The sequence below is a fragment of the Acomys minous genome, assembly GCF_964271855.1.
Source record: "Acomys minous genome assembly, chromosome: 13".
Lineage (NCBI taxonomy): Eukaryota > Metazoa > Chordata > Mammalia > Rodentia > Muridae > Acomys > Acomys minous.
This window is the reverse complement of record NC_140495.1, coordinates 53832143-53852703: the sequence shown is the minus strand read 5'-3', so window position 1 is coordinate 53852703 and position 20561 is coordinate 53832143. Positions and strand designations below refer to the sequence as shown.

General features: G+C 45.0%; 1 protein-coding gene across 2 annotated transcripts in view; it reads left to right on the top strand.

Annotated features, from left to right (window-relative positions):
* Positions 1–863: 863 nt before the first annotated feature.
* The window catches only part of SLC9A4 (solute carrier family 9 member A4), a 46319-nt gene continuing 26621 nt past the window's right edge, over positions 864–20561 (top strand). The window contains exons 1-4 of one of the 2 annotated variants that reach the window (XM_084754422.1): positions 864–1651; positions 1796–1931; positions 6334–6797; positions 19284–19543. In XM_084754422.1, the coding sequence (XP_084610548.1) occupies positions 1631–1651; positions 1796–1931; positions 6334–6797; positions 19284–19543 (881 nt within the window). In that variant the 5' untranslated portion in view covers positions 864–1630. Of the gene's footprint in view, positions 1932–6333; positions 6798–19283; positions 19544–20561 lie in introns of both variants that reach the window. The other variant, XM_084754421.1, reaches the window with a different exon arrangement.

Sequence of the window (20561 nt, the reverse complement as noted above, 5' to 3'; positions counted from 1 at the left end):
TAAACAGCACCCTGAAATAGATTGTTAAAAGCTATTGGACACTGATCATCTAAAAAGTATATCTGTAAACAGGTGTGCGAATTAAGAGAAAATTGTTTATGTTTCCTTGACTTTCAGTAATTGGAACTTCACCAGAAAGCCCTAACTTGGAGAAGAAAAAGGCTAAACACTGCTGCCAGGAAGAAGAAGAACTTATTTCCAGGAAAGGGAGCTCATCTGTCAGGCCACCTTCCTGGAGAGTCCAGAGAGGGACAACTGGCAGGTGAGGTGTAGGTAAAGAATACCTTGATGAGACTGCCTAGTGACACACACCTCTTGCTCACCCTCTGTTGAAACCAAACATCATGTCAGGACCCCAGAGATGAGTCTGGTGGATGGATGGGGTCACTGCGCCTCTTCGTTCTTTTCCTCAACATGGCCACATTGAATAAATCCCTCTCTGCTTTTCAGTATTGTTTATCTAATTGGCACAGTGGGACAAGCACCTGAGCTTCACTTGTCCTCCTCCTCCTCCTCCTCCTCCTCCTCCTCCTCCTCTTCCTCCTCCTCCTCCTTCTCTATCTTATTTACTGTTCTATCTGCTCTATGGAATGCATACAACCACCTACTTCCAGATAAGTGATCTTTGAAAAAAAATCCCTTCTGAATCTCACAGGCAGTCCATGAAGACACTTTTTTGGGGGGTGGGGTGGGGAGTACAGGGGACAGATAGACCACAATAACAACAAAGATAACTATGGGGTTTGAGTATTCTGAGGACATTTTCACAACTGAGTTTTCAGATGCACTCATGAATCTTCTTCTTTGGCCTCTTCCCTTTACAGAAACTGTCTGTGAAATTTATAGAGAGCCGGAGCCTTGCTTCTTCCGTGTATTATTTATTGGCTGGGACATCCGATGTTCATTATCTTCCTGGTCCTTGCCTTGCCCCCTCCTCCCTTGTCTGTGAAGACCATCTGAAAGGTCACCCAGGACACTCCTACTTCATCCTCATGGCACAGCACAAGTAGTAACAGCTCTTCATCCCCCAATGCACTTTGGTGCCTGTGCTAACTGCACGGTCAACAACTTGTCAATACCAGTTCTCAAAGGGTGATATATTGCAGGTGCCCACTAGGTGTCAGTAGTGTATCCGGCCAAGACCCTTCAGAGCAAGCATTTCATTACAAAAGTCAAATCAAAGCAAATAATTAAATATGATACAGGAGCTACCTGCAGCTTTGACTAAACGGGTGAGGAGCAGGCGGTGAGGAGGACCCGGTACAGGTCAGGTGGCTCCTTTCTGGGATTCCCTCCCATGTTAAAGGTCTTCAGTGTTTCAAGGAGTGATCCCTCTTCCCAATTTACACTCACAAGACAAAGCCAGTGTTCAGCAAATGGGGAAACAGCTTTGAATGAAGAGAGATTTCTCTTCACCTCAGTCGGATGAAGGTCCTACTGGTAGATCGCACTGGAAGCCAACATTTGAGCCAGAACCTGAGCTGCTTGGACAGGGCAGATTTTAAGATGATTTGAAAGGATGCGCCTGCGTCGTCGTCACACAGAATTCGTTTGGGAATAACTTCTGGATTGCACATATATTACCTCTCAGTCTGGTGATGCAGCTGGAAACCTGCCCTGCATCAGAGGCATGGCACATATCAGCACCCAGGTGTGTAGTAAGGGAGCCACAGGCACGGGTCTTGCAATGCTTATGGCTTTTCGCTCTTGGCACTGGTTGCTATTGGTGATGGTCCTTGCCTGTTCGGAAGCATCATCATATGTGAATGAATCCTCAAATTCCACTGCCCAGCAGGCACCCGATGCTTGGTTTGCTGCTTCCAGTTCAGATCCCGAGGAAAGGATATCTGTCTTTGAACTGGATTATGACTATGTTCAGATTCCTTATGAAGTCACCCTCTGGATACTGCTTGCATCTCTTGCAAAGATCGGTAAGTCTTCAAGCACATGTTGGGGGGGGGTGGGTGTTCTATGTGAAAATCTCCTACAGACAGATGACGAGTTAAGTGGATATTAACTGTTACTTATAGTGGACTAAAATTGCATTCCCTGAATTCAAGAGAAAGCCAGTGCTGTTTAATGCTTCAAGACTGTGTTTGATATTTAAATGCCCACTTCTAGGTCCTGCATTGTTTTGACTTCATATTTCAAGATGCCAACCATGTGACTTCGCTGTCATGATAAATTTCTCATGTTCTATGTTTAAAACAATATAAAATGTAAAGTGCGTAGAGCTCTGGAAAGGCTGTAGACTGGATGACATTTCTTTTATAAAATACTTTTCCTTCAGTCCTAGTCACGTACCTGTAATTTGTCAATGGCTCTAGTTATAACTGTTAAGAGGCTCATGCTTCTTGCCAGTGACAGAAAACAAGGACTAAAATAACCACTGGCAACTCTCAGACCTTAGCAATGACGTGTGGGGTATGTGAGACAATATGTGTTTGTAAATGTGGCTTTCCTCTTAACTCAAATGAAGCTGCCAGCCACCTCGGCTTTCCTTTGTGAACAGAATCAAACTCAGGTGAATGGACTGAGGGCTAGTCCAGTGCTTTTCATCCAGAACCACGGGAGTGGCTCGCATCCTGCAACTGATCTGCAACCCCTTCTTCAAACAGTTTGTTTCAAAGTAAAAAAATTCATACAATTTTGTGTAGCTACTACATATAATATTGTCTTTGTTTCCTCTATGGTAAACTGTAGATAATTTGAGTGCACAGATTGTCATATGGGTGTAGAATCTTCCAAACATTTCCATTTTCATACACACACACACACACACACACACACACACACACACACACACACACAAAGAGAGAGACAGACAGACGGACAGAGCAACAGAGAGAGAGAGACAGACAGACAGACAGACAGACAGACAGAGAGAGTGACAGAGAGAGAGAGACACACACATATATGACAGATGTAAAATGTGGATTGAGCCATATATAGTCTGTACTTAATGTCTATGGCCTCTGGTCTACGCACACAGCTTCCCGGACTAGGGGCCACAAGTGTACTCAGGAGCTACTAAAGTGTCAAGATGGAGAGGGAATGGAGAGATGGGAGACACACCTTGTGATTTGCTGAATGGCTGGCTTACACAAGCACGCGTCATAGTGAAGGAGGATCTGAGCAGAACTGGCTCTTTAAATGAGTCCCATGCTCACCTTGGAGCAGGGTCTAGCACCTTTCATTTGCCAGGTGATACTTTTGTTCCTATTTGTACACATTGGGGAGCTGTATTTGTCTCCACTGACCCCTCTCCCACAACTTTCCTCCCCTCTTCTTGGTAAGAGATGAAGCTGGTCTGTGTACCTGGAACACAGGTCTGTTGCTGACTAGCAACCCCTTATCATCAGATAGAAACCTAGAAGCCGAGGATGGCCCAATTCATCTTGCTTTTTATTTGCATGAGGCATCGCTTGTTCTCTAGATGTATTGCATATGCTCAGAATTCACTGGCAGGAAATATGAGGAGATTGAAGGGAGCACTGTTGCCTATGGGGCTCTTGGTTAAATGTTACTGATTTTATGATGATGGAATTCATTGATTTCAGAAAGAAAAGTCATTGAAGTATATTATCAGTTGCAACATACGTACTCAAGAATGATTTTGTAATTGCTAGTCTTCAGGAATCTAGAGACTTCCATATTGCAGATGTGTATGGGAACCGAAGAGAAAAGAGGCATGTGCCAAATACTGCCAACATTCTATATGAGAGAGAGATAGGAGCAGTAGTGAAGATGATGGTGACTGTGGTGATTTCTAAACTTCACCACTTAAGGAATGCCTGTGAGTATTTAGGTCCAAGAATCTGAATAACACAGTTGTAAGCCTTACTATCATTATCACGCACTGTCTCTCATCCAGTCAGGCCCATTTGCTGAGGACCTGTGCAATAACTGGAAGCAAACAAGTTGGACCTTAAGGGATGTAGTTGAACCAGTGTAAGAGCTTAACTTAGACCTCACTGTTCAGCACTTTGACAGGAAGATACCAAAATGTTCCCCATTTCTTTTAAATACCTAACTATAAAGTTATAAAACACAGATATTATAGAACAAAAAATAGTCAGAATCCCTTCTGAGTTTGTGAGTTGTCTTTTAGTTCCATCACGTGCCTTTGAATATTATGGGAAGTGTCCCTGGAGTCATTTGGAAGAACAGACTTAGGGTGGTCTTCCATTTGTGGGGCTTTTATTCTTTCTGTTGCCCTGTCAAGTACTGTAAAAACAAGAGTTGAAAGTAACTGACTCAGCAAGTCAGCCGTCCTTTATGAAAAGAGACAACTGATATAAAGTGCACAATGCAGTAAGCACTTCCATTGCAATGTGTTCCTGACACAGATCTTCAGGTGCACTCTGCCATAAGGCAGGTAGATGCTGGATCTATTTCGGGAACCTCAGCTTATGGAAATGGGGCCAGAATGGTGAAACACGGACCTGGAAAACCAGACTGCAGGCTCTTCAACTTCCATGGCATAACTTAGACATTAAGTTTGATTAAAAATAAACACTACTTAAAAGACAAAGGTGAAGAAGAAAAGGAGGCCGAGCAAGTTGTGATCAGAAAATGAGAACCCAGGGCCCCAGAGGGCCTTGAACTGGTCTTGACACTAGTGAAGTGTAACTGAGTGACAACAGTGAAGTCGCTAATGAGTGACATCCTTTGCTGATATTTATGCATCAAGCCACCTATATACAGAGGAGCAGTTCAAAATAGTGCCGAGGGAAACCCATATCCTCCTCTTTATACAGCTAAATTTAAAATTCTTCAAGGAGACAGTCACTGGTTCCCCATAGTTGGAATCTATCTTAGTTTGGAAGCCAAGCTCTCCATTTACGGCCCAAAACCATCTTCCAACTTTTACTTTATAACTTCACAATTGACAGCTTGCTCAGGCTGGGTGATCATCTCTCAGTGAGGAGGAAAGTATCTGCAGGGACCATTCCTACCTTTGTTTTATTGTTGTTGTGGAGAGGGGAATATCAAGGACAACCACATCAAAACACGCCTTGTGCTGGCTCTGGTATGTCCCTTACCCACCCACTCTGCCATGATGGCTGGCGAGATCTTGTGGAGGCAAATCCCACTCCTCTGACTTTGCAGGCACCGTGGTCTGGTCAGTAAATGTTTTATCTACCTAGCAATAGCACATCCTCAGACACTAATAGATTTTGGGAAGATGTTTAAAATCCAAATTATAGCAGGAGTTAAAGATAGCTATGTGATCAATAGCGTGAGAAATGTGAGAACTTTAAAAAAAAAAAAAAAGGCCGTGGGTGTAGAAATGAAGAGGAAGTGTGGACTGTAGTGTTAGGTGATGAAAATAGTGACAGGGGATCTGGGTTGACTACATAATTGGCAAAAGTGACCAGGGTGTTTTATGAGAATATGGCCCTACTTCCTTCTTCAGTGGGACCAGCTGGCTACATTATTAGTTAAGCAGGGGAGAGAAAATAAAGAAGTTTTATTTCTGGGATGTGCAATAAATATGGGACAAGAAGAGAGGTAGGGGCCTGACAGACTCTGCTTGGACTATGCACTGGGTTTTGCACGAGTGTACACTTTCGCCCACTACTCTCCTTTTCCCTGTGTGTTCTCTGGGACCCTTGTAAGAAGCAGGAAGCAGGGAAGGAGTGGACCCACAGCCTGGACTGGTGCTGGTGATGTTAGTGCAGGAGCTTATCTGAAAACCCGAGTTCCTGCAACAGAGAGATGCCTGGCTTGGAGATGCCAATCACGTGTCCACCACCCAACCCCCTCCCTCCTCCTCCTCCTCCTCCTCCTCTTCCTCCTCCTCTTCCTCCTCACCTCTTCTTCTTCTCCTTCTCGTCTTCTTTTCCTCCTCCTCTTCTTCTTTTTCTCCTCCTCCTCTTCTTCCTCCTCCTCCTCCACCTCCTCCTCCTCCTCCTCCTCTTCTTCTTCTTGAGAAAGGGTTTCACTGTGTAGCCTTGGGTGTCTTGGACTCACATTGTAGACCAGGATGGCTTCGAACTCACAAGGACCCACCTACCTGTGCCTCCCGAATGCTGGGATTAAAGGCGTGCACCACCACTGCCTGGCCCATCCAACCTTCTTAAATCTAAAGGAACAATGCTTCTCAATCTGTGGGTCACAACCTCTATCTGCAAAAAAAATTTTACATTAAACTTCATAACAGCAGCAAAATTAGCTTTGAAGTATCAACAAAAATAACTTTATGGTTGGGGCCACCACTACGTGAGGAGCTGTATTAAAGGGCCGCAGCACCAGGAAGGTTGAGAAACAGTGGAGTAGACCCAGCTCAGTTCATTGGCTGATTCAGGTCCTTGACTTCTGTGCTCCCAGGTTTCCACCTTTACCACAAGCTGCCCCACCTCATGCCTGAGAGCTGCCTCCTCATCATCGTGGGCGCCCTGGTGGGCGGCATCATATTTGGCACCCACCACAAATCGCCCCCAGTCATGGATTCGAGCATTTACTTTCTCTATCTGCTTCCGCCAATCGTGCTGGAGAGTGGCTACTTCATGCCCACGCGGCCTTTCTTTGAGAACATCGGCTCCATCCTGTGGTGGGCAGGCCTGGGGGCCCTGATCAACGCCTTCGGCATCGGACTCTCTCTCTACTTCATCTGTCAGATCAAGGCCTTCGGCCTTGGTGACATCAACCTGCTGCAGAACCTACTTTTCGGCAGCCTGATCTCGGCGGTGGACCCCGTGGCGGTGCTGGCGGTGTTTGAGGAGGCGCGCGTGAACGAGCAGCTGTACATGATGATCTTTGGCGAGGCCCTGCTCAATGACGGGATCAGTGTGGTGAGTCGTCCGCATCATGATCCTGGAGGGACGAGGCTGGGTGGGGTAACAGGGATTCCTCAGGGGGCGTAGAGGCCAGGGCTACCTTGGCTCTGCGCATCATGGTTGTGGTCCAAATTCTGGTAACATTCTGAAGGATTCACTTTGTGCAGCTAACTGCTCATTGGCTGCTTGAAAGAGAGAAAAGAAATAGAAAACACATGATTCAACTTACATTTCAGTTCAAGTATGTTTTTGTATTTAGCACGGGGAAACTTTCTTCACAACCATTCTGTGTATTCCTGTTGGCCAAGGCAGTACCTTTGCTTCTAATATATATATATATATATATTCACACACACACACACACACACACACACACACACACACACACACACACCATGAGACACTAGATGACATTAAATAAAATTCTTCTGATCATTGAGACATAACAGAGGAATTATCAAGATAAGTCAGCTTGTGTGGTGCTCAGTCAAGTGTCATATATGGAAAATATGAATAAGGGCTCTCTGCTTAGAAATTCTGCAGAGAACCCCAGGAGAATAAACAGTCTAGAAAGAGCAAGAGTTAGGCACCAAGTCCCAGGAAATATTACAGCCTGGGTTGCTGGAATATTCAGGAAAAGCTAAGCTCATTGATCAATTTCATTAAAAACTACAGCATTCACAACCTGTTGGCCTACATGGCATTTACACATACTTCATGGCACTTCATTTATAAAACTTAGCTTCCTGCTCATAAGCACTACTAGACTACATTTCATTATAAAAAATTAAATAGTATAAATTTTTGTATATTAAGTTAATGTAATTTATATCACAATTTCCTTTTTGGATGGTTATATAAGTGGTTTTAATTTTTTTTCTTGCTGCTATTTTTACAAATAATGTTGCAATAACTATGCTTTTTTCCCCTGGCCTTGTTTTTGAGTTGGGATTATTTTAAACATTATTTTATTAGTAATGAATTAAGTAAGGTTAATTTAAAACTTGATACATGTGGCTATTTTAATCACTTCCCATTCATCCTGTTGGTAAACAAGAAATTATCATTCTAGAATTGTGAAGTTAGGCAAAGGTGTGATTCTTTTCTATTGCTGTGACAAAACACTATGACCAAGGCCATGTGATAAAGTGTTTAATTGGGTTTATGTTTGCAAAGGGTTAGAGTGCACGATGACAGAGCCAAGGACCACTCAAGTAGGAGACAGAGAGCATACCGGGAATGGTACAAATTTTTTGAGACCCCAAAGTCCACACTGGCTGCCGTATTTCCTCCAACAGGGCCGTATCTCTTAATCCTTCCCAGACCAGACTGTTCCACCAACTGGAGAGCAAGTATTCAAAGATATAAGCCACCAGGGGCCGGGTTCACCTAAAACACTGGGGTCTGAAATGGTCCAGGTGGCTCAAACATCAGGTCATCAGAATGTGTAAACACAGTCCGTGGGAGTGGGACATCAGTAACACCCCCAAACCATATGGACCGCCTTAGTCAAAGGACAACCAGCAGAGGTTGGAGGGGCAGATATAAGGCTCAGAGATTGAACGGGACAGGCTGGGGAACTAAGAAGGGCAGGCAGGAGGCCAGAGCCATCCTGGTCCTCAAAGTAGATGTGCTTGGGCTATGTGGAGAATTGGAAGACCAACAAGGATAAGCACTTCTCCTCGGAAGAGTTATCTGGCTTGCGCTGTCAAACGTGGAGCCGTGGGGATAAGAGGAATTTACAGCTAGGCTGGGCACCTTTGAATTTTTTTTCCAAATGCCAAGGTAACACATGACACTGAACTTGGTGACCTCAGCCACCAGGCTTTTCCAGAAAGACTTTATCAGCTTCTGGTTCTACAGACAGGGTTGATTTCTTTAATTTGCCCAGCACACATGATCTCGTTATCAGGAGCACAATCATGTGGCATGCAGAAATTCTTGCTTAGAAATGATCTGTATTCATTACCAAAGCAAGTCCTTGCCTCCTGCTGCCAAGAGAGGGTCAGATCTCGCCCTGAGGTTTCCCCAACAGTCTGTCCAGAGCCAACCGCATGGTGGTTTCCTGTGGTGATTCTATCACTGGTGACATTTGCTTGACTTTCTGGAGGCTAAATTGCTTCCATATAGATGTTTCTAAAGAGCGATCATTTCAGAATAAGATTATAATTTTGGAGTGGCTGTAGCATCTGCCATTGTGAGCTCTGCTGGGTAACTCTGTCTTGTGTTGGCTCTGAGAGGTTGCCCGCATATTCATCTTTGGTCCCCCAGAGCACAGTGAGTATTCACGGTGTGCCTGGGCACCGCTGCGACCCTAAGTGAAACCAGAGAGGCTCAGTCCAGATTTAGAAAGTAACTGGTACTTTCTGCCGTCCAATGGTATTTTGAGCTAAGGGCTTTGAATTCACCCTTTCATTGAGCAAAAGCCTGCCCAAAGACATCAGTCACAACCCTGCAGAAGGTCTGAGTCACCAAGGGGTGGCCTGTGGTTGAGGGCTACATTAGATGGCAGTGCAGACCTTCCTTCTAGAGTAGTTAAAACATTCATAAATTTGATTCAGCACGAATAAGCCACATCGGGGTTTAAGTTGGTGATTTTTCTATTTATTCCTTGCTTTTGTTGAATTTTCAGGTTCTGGTATGATAATTAGGCCATACCTTCAGTGGCTCACAAACAGAGCAGAGAGACATGGTGGATAGGAATGCAGTGTGCACTGGAGATCTGTGGAGATGAGGGTGGATTTCATGAAGGCGTAGTCAGTTGTTCTACAACAGTCATTTTATCAGGATACGTACATTAGAATACAACGTGTGACTTAAATATCTACAACCCTCTTTTGAAAATAATAAAATATATTTCTAATATTACTAAAAGCAATACCCTAAGATCTGCAGTAGAGTCTCATGGTTAAGATCTAGAAGAAGGCAAGATAGAGCTACTCTGTCCAGGACCTATGGTGATCAGCTTTCCTTCACTACTTTATTAAATCCGTGGATCTTGTTATGAAAGACAAAAAGATACCTTCTGTTCAAAATGAAGAAAACCAGACAGAGGGGTTAAAAATACCCCAGTTACAGAGCAGACTTGGGTGCCCAGATCTGGTACTTCCATTCCCTTCCCATTTTCTGTTTACCTTTTGAAATTTCAACTCTGAGCTGCAATGTGGAGGAGAAAAACCTACCTACTAATGATTGGACTGGGCTCAAATTCAGTGACACAGCTGCTCCTCTGATGTACAGAAACGGCCAACTTAGGCAAGCCTTTTCACTCATGTCTCTCTTTCTGTAGACTTGGGATAAAGACATTCTTAGACTCACAGGGTCCAAGGAAAATTCATAATCAGATGTTAGTACAGTGAGTTCCTGGACTGGAAAGGGCGCTGAATGGCTGTTGTCTGTAACTTTCACATCAGCCCACGAGCACTTCAGGCTCACCATAGCCAGGCCGCTTGTTTTAAATATGGACTCACCCCATTGGCTGTAGGGTACTGTTTTCCTATGTCTGTCAATCTCTAGTTGCCACAGATCAACTTGCCCAATAAGCAGCAGGAAATTATACCCATGTCCCTATGTGGGAGATCTCTCCTTGCTTGCTTTGACCAGCCATCCGTTCCCTTCAGCTGAGGTGATCAGTGAGAATTTGTAGTAGAAACTGTTGCCCCCGCCCAACACATACCTAGAGCTCTCTGCCCCTCTTTTTCCTCATTTATCCCACAACCCTTTGTTTTCTGAAGGGATTCCTGGTGGCTCTCTTGATTTCTGATCCAGTTGATTCCTTTGGCATCTACACCACGTGGCCCATCATTTAGCTCTGAGTAAGCAAAGGGTTCCCCAGGGCTCATCCTTTTAACAGTTTCATGTGGAAAAGACCCTGGGTGTGGGCCTTCAGAGGCTGATGCAGTGTGCTACAGTCATATTTCAGTATCATGTTCTGCAGTGTGCTGCGATGCTGAGCTGGGGTAGGGACTAGAGCTCTGTGCACTGTAGTCATGGTCCCTCCATGTTCTGCAGTGTGCTGGGATGCTGAGCTGGGGTAGGGACTAGAGCTCTGTGCACTGTAGTCATGGTCCCTCCATGTTCTGCAGTGTGCTGGGATGCTGAGCTGGGGTAGGGGCTAGAGCTCTGTGCACTGTAGTCATGGTCCCTCCATGTTCTGCAGTGTGCTGGGATGCTGAGCTGGGGTAGGGGCTAGAGCTCCATGCACTGTAGTCATGGTCCCTCCATGTTCTGCAGTGTGCTGGGATGCTGAGCTGGGGTAGGGCTAGAGCTCTGTGCACTGTAGTCATGGTCCCTCCATGTTCTGCAGTGTGCTGGGATGCTGAGCTGGGGTAGGGCTAGAACTCTGTGCACTGTAGTCATGGTCCTTCAAACTCATGAAGAGCTCATTGAGATATGAGATTCATTCCTATGCCAAGGTGTACTTCTTGCAAGAAATCATATGAGCGCTTGTGTGTGAGGGGATATACACCTATAAATACATAGTTTCTGAGCAGAGATGTCAAGCCAGCTTCCTTATATATGAAACGAGAAGAAATTATCTAGCCTGAGAAGATAACTGTGCAGTCACAGAATGGGAACTTCTGGAAATCGGGCACATGGTAGATGGTGGATAAAGACACCTTCCTCCTCACAATCCAGAGGAAGGCCCATACAAGAAACACATCCTTCTGGTGTCTACCAGGAACAGAAGTGAAGAAGCAATCTCAGGCAATCAAAGCACTGAACTCTGGGTTGGTCAGCTTCAGAGTCTGTGATGTACCCAAGGTACAAACCCTTTCCAACATGCTTCCTGCCCACCGGAGGCAGGGAAGGAGTCAGCCCCACCTATGGGACCAGCCATTTACCTTTACAAATGTTCTGTCAGCTAAAGTATTGGAGGTTTATCTGGTGAGATTGTCCTGAGTGAGCTATGGGACTGGAGTGTGCGTGTGCGTGTGCGTGTGCGTGTGTGTGTGTGTGCGCGCGCACACACTACAGCAACCAGCAGCCAGCTTCGAAAGGTGGCAGGAGCTAGTGAAGTCAGCTGAAGTACCCAGGAGTGTGTTTCAGAGTTTTACTAACATGGGGGAGGTATTTCTAATCCTGAACTCATCCACTACTGGGTGACAGCTTGCCTCCAAGACATCTGGTATCTAAGTTACAGACTCCCCAACAAGCAACTTGAAAGACTTGCACCTTAATGAGGAGAGCAAGCCCCTCAGTGGCATGCTAAAAAAATACTTATTACTAGTTAGGAGCCTTCAACCATGATTTTATGACAGTTCCCCAAACTTGACTAGTAACAGAGATTTGGAGCATCTGCTTCTGCTTGAAGCAACAACAGTTGAGAGTTGAATTGTATTGTTTGGTCTTTAACCAGAAGACAGTTATGAGCCACTTGGAGTGATGGACACTCACATTAGCCCCAAGGGTAGGAAAAAGGAATAACATTCAGCTTGTTACCAACCTAGCTCCCTTTTCTTTGTTGGGAGGCAGTGGCGTTGGGCAGCTGAAGAAATGAGTTTGGAGAAGGAGAACACTGAGGAGGAGAGGGATGGCCCTTTAGCTCTGAGGGAACAATGAGGGCAGGAAATGACACGGAAGAAATTCTGCCGATACCACTAAGGACCCTGTACTCCTCACCACCTGTGCTAAGTGCCTGAGATGGGAAAGCGAGCACTTCTGTATATAAGCCTTTAAATTTCTCCTTGCAAAGCTATAATTCTTAACCTACAACCATGTGCCGGCCTATTCTGCATTTTCTGAGAACCTGTACCAGCTACGACATTTCCCTAGGAGGTTATGTAATATTTTCATGGAAATACCTGGTTGGGGAGGACTCTCTGGCACGCCAGCCTCAGCCCAGAGAACTTCCTCATCCAGTGGTTTTGGTTTTGTTGTTGTTGTTTTGGTTTGGTTTGGCTTTTTTTTTTTTTTTTTTGACTGACCATCCTCTGCGATCACCTGTACCAACGTTCTCAGCTGGGCATGCTGCACTGCAGTGTGGAAACACTATGCTCAGTGTCACATGAAACATCCTATGAGGTGGATTATAAGAGGAGGGCTTGCTGGTGGACAGGCCCTTTCCTGTAGCTTCCGTGGGAATTATATAAAAGGCTCCTGTCTAGTAGACCTTACCCAAGCCTGCACTGTAGCAGTAGACTATGGTTGATGGGGGAAGAGAGCCTTTGATTTTTGCCTCCAGTATAGTATAATCTATATGTTCTTCTTCTTCAGTACCCAGGACCAGCTTTGGTTATTGGTGAATGTCTTAGTCATCCACAGTCACTATGACAAAATATCTGAGTTTGATTATCTTGTGAATAAAAGAGCTCAGTTTGGCTTCTAATTTCAGGGGCTGAAAGACACAATATTACCTTGACAAAACCAAACTTTTTTTCATGTTGTAATGTGGCAGAGAATGGAAAGTGAGCCTCTAAGGGTGGAGACAAGTTTTCTAATAACCACTTGTTCCTGAGAAGCTTTCAGCTCCAGTGAAGATGCCTTCCTCCGGGAAGAGGGCGTGTCCCCTCAAGGACAGCCGGCCCTGCAGGCTTCACTACCTTCTAACAGCACATTCTTCTCCAAGATCCCTTTACCTTCCCACCTTGCCACACTGGCTCCAGGCTCTAGCACATGAGAACTGTGCAACATAAGCCACACCCCAGCTAAAGCAGTGACTAACAGCTGAACACCACAAGGAAGAACTGAGATATCACAAAAGGCAGTTTCTTAAAACTCTTTATTTGGGGCTGGAGAGATGGCTCAGAGGTTAAGAGCACTTCCAAAGGTCATAAGTTCAATTCCCAGCAACCACAGGATGGTCTACAACCATCTATAATCAGATCTGGTGCCCTCTTCTGGTGGGCAGGTGTTACATGCAGACAGAGCACTGTATACATAATGAATAAAATTTTAAAACATTTTATTTAAAGTTTTTGAGAAGTGCACACATGAATACTATATTTACATCACCTCCATATTTTCCCCATTACAGAGCCTCCTTGTGCTCCCTCATGTCCTCTCAGCTCATAACCTTTTCCCCAATAGTTTTTGTTTTATATATAACAAATATTATATATAAACATATAATTTATATATAACAACAGAGACTAGGTCCAGATGGCTGGTAGCCAAGGGTAATCCAAAAAGCTACGTAAAAGAGTTTGCATTCGTAGCCACAATATACAAATCTTTGTGCTTCAATCATGCTCCTTGGATTTCCCCTGGATTTGAGAATCAAATGACTGCTCCCTTTACCTCATTCTAACCTACTTTTTAAAAAAATAATTAATTTATTTATTCACTTTACATCCTGGTCATAGCCCCATCCCCCCTCACGTCCCAGTCCCACCCCCTCCCTCTCCCCCGTCCCCTTCCCCTAGTCCTCCGAAAAGGGGAGCCTTACTTCCCATCCATCCCAGCTCATCAAATTGCATCAGGACTGAGTAAGTCCTCTTACCCTGTGGCCTGGCAAGGCCCCTCAGTCAGGGGGAAGTGATAAAAAAAAAAGCTGGCAACAGAGTTGATGTCAGAGACAGCCCCTGCTCTCCTTACTAGGGGACCCATATGAGGTTCATTGGCCACATCTTTGTAGGGGACCTAAGTCCACTTATGCATGGTCCTTGCTTGGTCCTTGAATCTCAGCAGGTTCCTCTGGGCCCTGGACAGTCAGTCGGCTGTGTTGGTCTTCCTATGGCACTCCTGTCATCTCGGGTTCTTTTTTTTCCTCCCCCATTCCCACTTTTTCACAAGAAGTCCTATGCATCGCCCAATGTTTGCCTGTGGGTCTCAGCATCTGTTTTGAAATGCTGCTGGGGTGGAGCCTCTCAGAGGACAACTCTGCTAGGCTCCTCTCTGCAAGCACAGTAGAATATCTCAAACCTATTTCTTATGGGTTTGTGGAAATATCCTCTAGCAATGCTTCATTCCTTTGTGAATTCAGCCTGAAGGAGCAAATTTTGAAGTTCTCATGACCCATATGTGAATTGCTCCATGATCAGGTAGAAAGTGATCGTAGGCTAAATGAATTCACTGGGTTGGGATAAACCATGAATTATACACAACCTTTCAAGTCCTCAGCAAGGCTCTTCCCAAGACCTGCTGTAATACATTTTGTTTAAACCATATAGAGTAACTTAGTAAAGTATGACTGGCTCATAAATTGACTGACAGATATTGCTTAGCTCACCCCTAGATCAAGCATGCCTTATATAGGGTATAAGATGTGTAGAGGGTTTGCTTCAGGAACAGGGATTTCCCTTGGGGCCAGATACAGAGTGACCAGAGTGAACCAGAGAAGGAAGAAGGGAGCCTTGTACAGAGTTTCTGTAGCCCTGGGGAAGCCCTCAGACTAAGGACAGCAACCAGAAGGGAGTAGCTGCCTTCCTGGAGCAACCAGAAGGGAGTATCTGCCTTCCTGGAAGGGTACCTCCTCAACCCTCATGCTGCCTCGGCCTGCACTGGAGAACAACTGATGGGAATTAAGTGTAGGTGGCTCGTGGGTTTCCATCTCGGAAGCCAGAGATTGAGGGACTCTGAGTGCCACAGACACAGAAACTGATGACCCACATCACACAGACAGAATAAGCAGGACCTTGAAAGCCAGTTTATAATGTTGGCAGTGGTCTCTGTGGCGGGATTGTGAGCACTCAGGGAGACCATTTGCTGCACTCTACTTTCTCAATATTTCTATCTTTTAATGTACACATACACATGTAAATCTGAATTAAGAGTTCTTAATCAAATCTCCCATTTTTATCGTAATTATTCTGGAGAGGCCTGGTGTGGTAGCTCACACCTTTAATCCCAGCACTTGGAAGGCAGAAGCAGGAGGATCTCTGTGAGTTCCAGGCCAGTCTGGTCTACAAAGGAAGTCCAGGACAGGCAGGGCTGTTACACAGAGAAACTCTGCCTCAAAAAACAAAACAACAACAACAAAAAAGCAAAAGGTAATTATACTGTTTCAGAAATTTACTATGTCCATTCTGTGTGCATGTAAATGTGCACAGACGCACATGTGTGCGCTACCTCCAGCGATTGTGACCCATATTTTATCCTTCTCCACTGTCCCCCAGCAAATTTGCATCCTTTCTCCAGCCTTCTCTTCTCCGAATGAGCTAAAACTTCTCTTTGGGTAAAAGGGAGAAACCTTGCTATGACCTTTATCCTTCTACATCTGGCCGAACATACTGGCTACTAGCTGCCTATGACATTAGAAACAAAACAGCAATGCTCCCACTTGAATACTCACACCTGAATGCTCACACTCGAATGCTCACACTTGAACGCATCCTGGTCTTTTCCTTGTGTCTATTTTCCCGTCAGCAATCTATTGTCAACAAGGCATATCGAATGAAGTCTGGTGACAGATACTTGAGCTGTTTTGAGGAATTACCTGCTCTGCCAGCTCACATTCTGCATTTAGGTGCTATGCTATAACACTTTTGGTGTCTCACAAATGCAGGCAGCAGAATAATTAAATGGTTACACACATATACATATGTACATATCTATGTACACATACATACATATATACATACATGCATACATACATAGATGCATGCATATATACATATATAGCATTTTACAGTCAAGGAAACGAGGTACATGGTGACTCCAGGGTCCTCAGAAAAGGATATCTACCCCATTGACCATTTGCTGCTGTTTCTGCCTGTAGTGGAACCTCTCCTGAATGTGAGGCTCTTCTTAGAATGAAGATAGAAAGGAACATGGCTTTCAGTGTAACTTATTAATGATTACACGTGGTAAGAAGTGACTTTGCCATGATTGATCAGAGATGACTCAGTGGTTTGGAGAGCACACTGCTCTTGCAGAAGACCTGTACTTAGTTCGCAGCCCCCTCATCAGGTCTCTCTCCTTTCTTTCCACACGCAGTTGCACTCTCACAGGCAAATGACCATTCATTGGTAAGCTTCTTACGTGGGAAATAAACAGAATCAATGCATTAAAAAAAAAAAGACCCAGAGAAGTCAAGATCGGGAAATGAGCCGTGAAAGAATGGTTGACACAGACATGGCTGAGCTTTCAGCATCTACAGAAGGAATATGCAGTTCTAATGAGCCCTGTAGGTCATGTCAAGGCCAGAACTCAAAAGCTGTTGGGTACAATGAGGGATGGAGCGAGCTTGGCCTGGCGGAGGAGCCCTGGACTCCCAGCTACAAGGGAAGTAGAGGCAGGATGATTACAAGCCTAAAGCCTATGACTTAGTTACTTTTCTTTTCTTTTCTTTTTCTTTTTCTTTTTTTTTTTTGGTTTTTCAAGACAAGGTTTCTCTGTGTAGACTTGGCCATCCTGGATTAACTTTGTAGACCAGGCTGGCCTCGAACTTACAGTGATCCACCTGCCTCTGCCTCCCGAGTGCTGGGATTAAAGGCGTGCACCACCACTGCCCAGCTAGTTACTTTTCTTGTTGCTGTCGCCAAATGCCAGTTGTAGGTCATACAGACCATCACGATGGCAGGAACTTGATGTAGTTGGCCACACTGCATCTGCAGCCAGGAGCTGAGAGAGATACACACTCGTGCCAAGGGTCTTCTCTCCTTAAGGGACCCTGACTCACAGCCACAGAATGGTGTTGCCCCGAATTGAGGATGGTCCTTCTCACCTCAGTCAACTCAATCTAAAATCTCTCTCACAGGCAGTCCCAGACACTAGTTCCCACAGTGATTCCAAATGCCCCTGAGTTGATAATGAAGAGTCACCATCACAGCCCCATTGGCTATGGAATGGGTGTCAGGGCCACATTGGGCAGCTGATTTAGATCTTGTCTAATCTAGATACACTAGATGAACGCTCAGTAGTGGAGTACACGTCGAGCATGCATGAAACCCTAGGTTCCCTCATTGTCTAAGTAAGGAAGAATGTGAAGGCAGCAGCAGTCAGGACGCTCAGGCTTGGAGAAGTCTAGTAGCATGCAAAACCCTGAGTGGACTGTGACATTACTGGGAAAGGTGTCGGTTGACCAGTGGCTAGCAGAGAAGCTGGCTGAGTCCACTAAGCTAGAACTGCTTAAGGGGAGCTGGACAAATTAAAGACCTCTTTCTGAAAGGCAAACATACCCAGTGAAACCTTGGTGATGCAAGATTCTGGGCTCCAGAGCAGACAGAAGGTCTTCAGAGGAGAAGACTGGACACAAGGAATAAGAGAATGTGGACCTTGGGTTAGACCCAAGCACTGGCCCAGGCTGGACCTTTAGCAGGAAGCGTCTCAGCAGCTGAAGCTTCAGGGCTGCCAGAGAATTAATTTTCAGGGCATGTGGCTCAGGGAGGCTCCCCCCAAAGTCCTCATATCCATGTGGCTGACTCCTCCCAGAGGGACCCAAAGAAAATTCAAGAAGCCCTTCCCTCCTTCCCCTGCAGTGTGCCTTCTGTACTCTCTACCGAAAGTGCTTAACCTTGGATTCACTTAGAAGGAAAGGAGAAGGGAATTGGAGTTTATGATCCAGAATATAGCAAAAATGTATTCAAGGCAGAAAGCCAATACAGTAATTGAAACAGGAAGTATGAGAGAGAGAGGCACACTCTGAGTGCTTTTTTTAAAAAAAGCTTTATGTAGCTGATGCCACTTATCTTTTAAATTTATTAAAATTTATTCATATTACATGCCAGTTGTTATCCCCTTACTTGCATCTTCCCATCCCCACCCTCCCTCCCTCTTCTGCCCTAAATCCTCCCCAGACCTCTGACAGAAGGGAACCTCCTCCCCCACCATATGACTACAGCCTATCAGGTCTCATCTGGATAGCCTGCTTCCCCTTCTGAGTGCCACCAGGCCTTCCCACCAAGGGCAAGTGGTCAAATACAGGCCAAATACAGGTCAAATACAGAGTTCATGTCAGAGGCAGTCCCTGCTGCTCTCCCCACAACCGTGGAGAATGAGCTGTCCATTGGCTAGATCTGAACAGGGGTCTAGGTGTTCTGCATGCATTGTCCTTGGTTGGTGCAACAGTTTGTGCTGGGCCCCTGTGGATCCAGAGCCTTGATGGTCTCCTTGTGGGGCTCCTGAACCCTCTGGGTCCTTCCATCCCCCCATTCTTCCACACCACTCCCACCTGGAGTCCAGCAGTGAGTCCCAGCCTCTGTCCTGATCCCCTGCTGAGTAGAGTCTCTCAGAGGACATCTATGTTGGATTAATATCCACTTGCAAGTGAGTATATACCATAAGAGCACTTTCCTTTGATAGAAGAATTGTTCCTGTTCATAGGTTGGGATAATGATTCAATATGTGGGTATGATATGAAATAATCAAATTGAGATAATTAACACCCCCCACATCCTCAAACATTTGTCGAGTGCTCAACAAATGAAATTCAATACTGCCTCCTTTCTTCAGTAAATCTGGATATGTCTAAACAGGGTGGAGGGCATTTAACACTCGGGCAGCTGTGTTAATATCTGTGCCGTTTACCCTTGTACTCTGCTTTTTTGAATGCAAAGTTGAGAGTCCACATGTAATTCATTCTAACTTCTATTTTTGGTTCTCTTCGTTGTATTTCTCCAGGTCTTATACAACATACTAATCGCCTTCACTAAGATGCATAAATTTGAGGACATAGAGCCTGTGGACATTTTGGCTGGATGCGCCAGATTCATTATTGTGGGGTGTGGGGGAGTATTTTTTGGCATCCTTTTTGGATTCATTTCTGCATTTATCACACGTTTCACTCAGAACATCTCTGCGATTGAGCCACTCATCGTCTTCATGTTCAGCTATCTGTCTTACCTAGTCGCTGAGACACTTTATCTCTCTGGCATCCTGGCGTGAGTACCATCTAGGGATGGAGCCACACGGGATGTGGGGGTGAGATGGGAGCTAGCTGCCTGGGGGATCTGGGAGCAGCTGAATTCTAGTCCTCCTAGGCACCACAGGGTTTAGGATTTCTTAATTTTCTGAACGCTGATTCTGGTCCTTTGCCAAACAAATGTTCTCTCCAACATTTGCCCGAGGAACGTCTAGCAATCAGAATGTCAGTGTAAAGTGTTCAGGAAGAGCCGGAAACACTTCAAGCTTCAAGTTCATCTCATCAGTTTCTTCTCTTCCTGGAAAAATTATGTTGAGAGCCAGGCGTGGGCTGTATACTTTTAATTCCAGCCCTCAGTAGGCAGAGGCAGGAAGAGATCTGTGAGTCAAGGCCAGCTTGGTTTACATAATGAATTCCAGGACAGTCAGGGAGACCTCCTGTCATTATTATTATTATTATTATTGTTATTGTTATTGTTATTGTTATTGTTATTGTTATTATTATTATTATTATTATTATTATTATTATTATTACTATCATCATAGTAGAAGGGAGGCGTGCCATGAGGAACTTTCCTTCTGGCTTCTGTCTCTTGTTATTCATGTCCAGCCCCGTTACATCCCAGGCCCCACCAGGACAGCAGAGCTCGGCAGGTGGGCTGAACATGTGTGTCCAGTTCTTTGTCCCAGTGAAGACATTTGTTTAGGTTCCTAGAATGAACGAGGCTTCTCGGTTTGGCTTCTTAGATCCGGGTATGTTTTCTTCCAGACATTGTCCTTATATCCAACTACCTGGGCAGAAAGCTTTAATTGTACAGAAATTGCATATAAATTTAATTGTATAAAAGTCCTTATGTCAATTAAATATGGTCATATGGACTTTGGGTACCACTATTTTTCCCACCTTAAAATGACCAGAACTGCTAGGACAAGAAGGGGCCTTCCCTTACTGTATCCTGGGCAAATGGCTCAAATAGAAAATCTTGAATTAGTTGAATAACATTGTTGTAAGCATACTGTTTGGGAGTTGGATGGAGT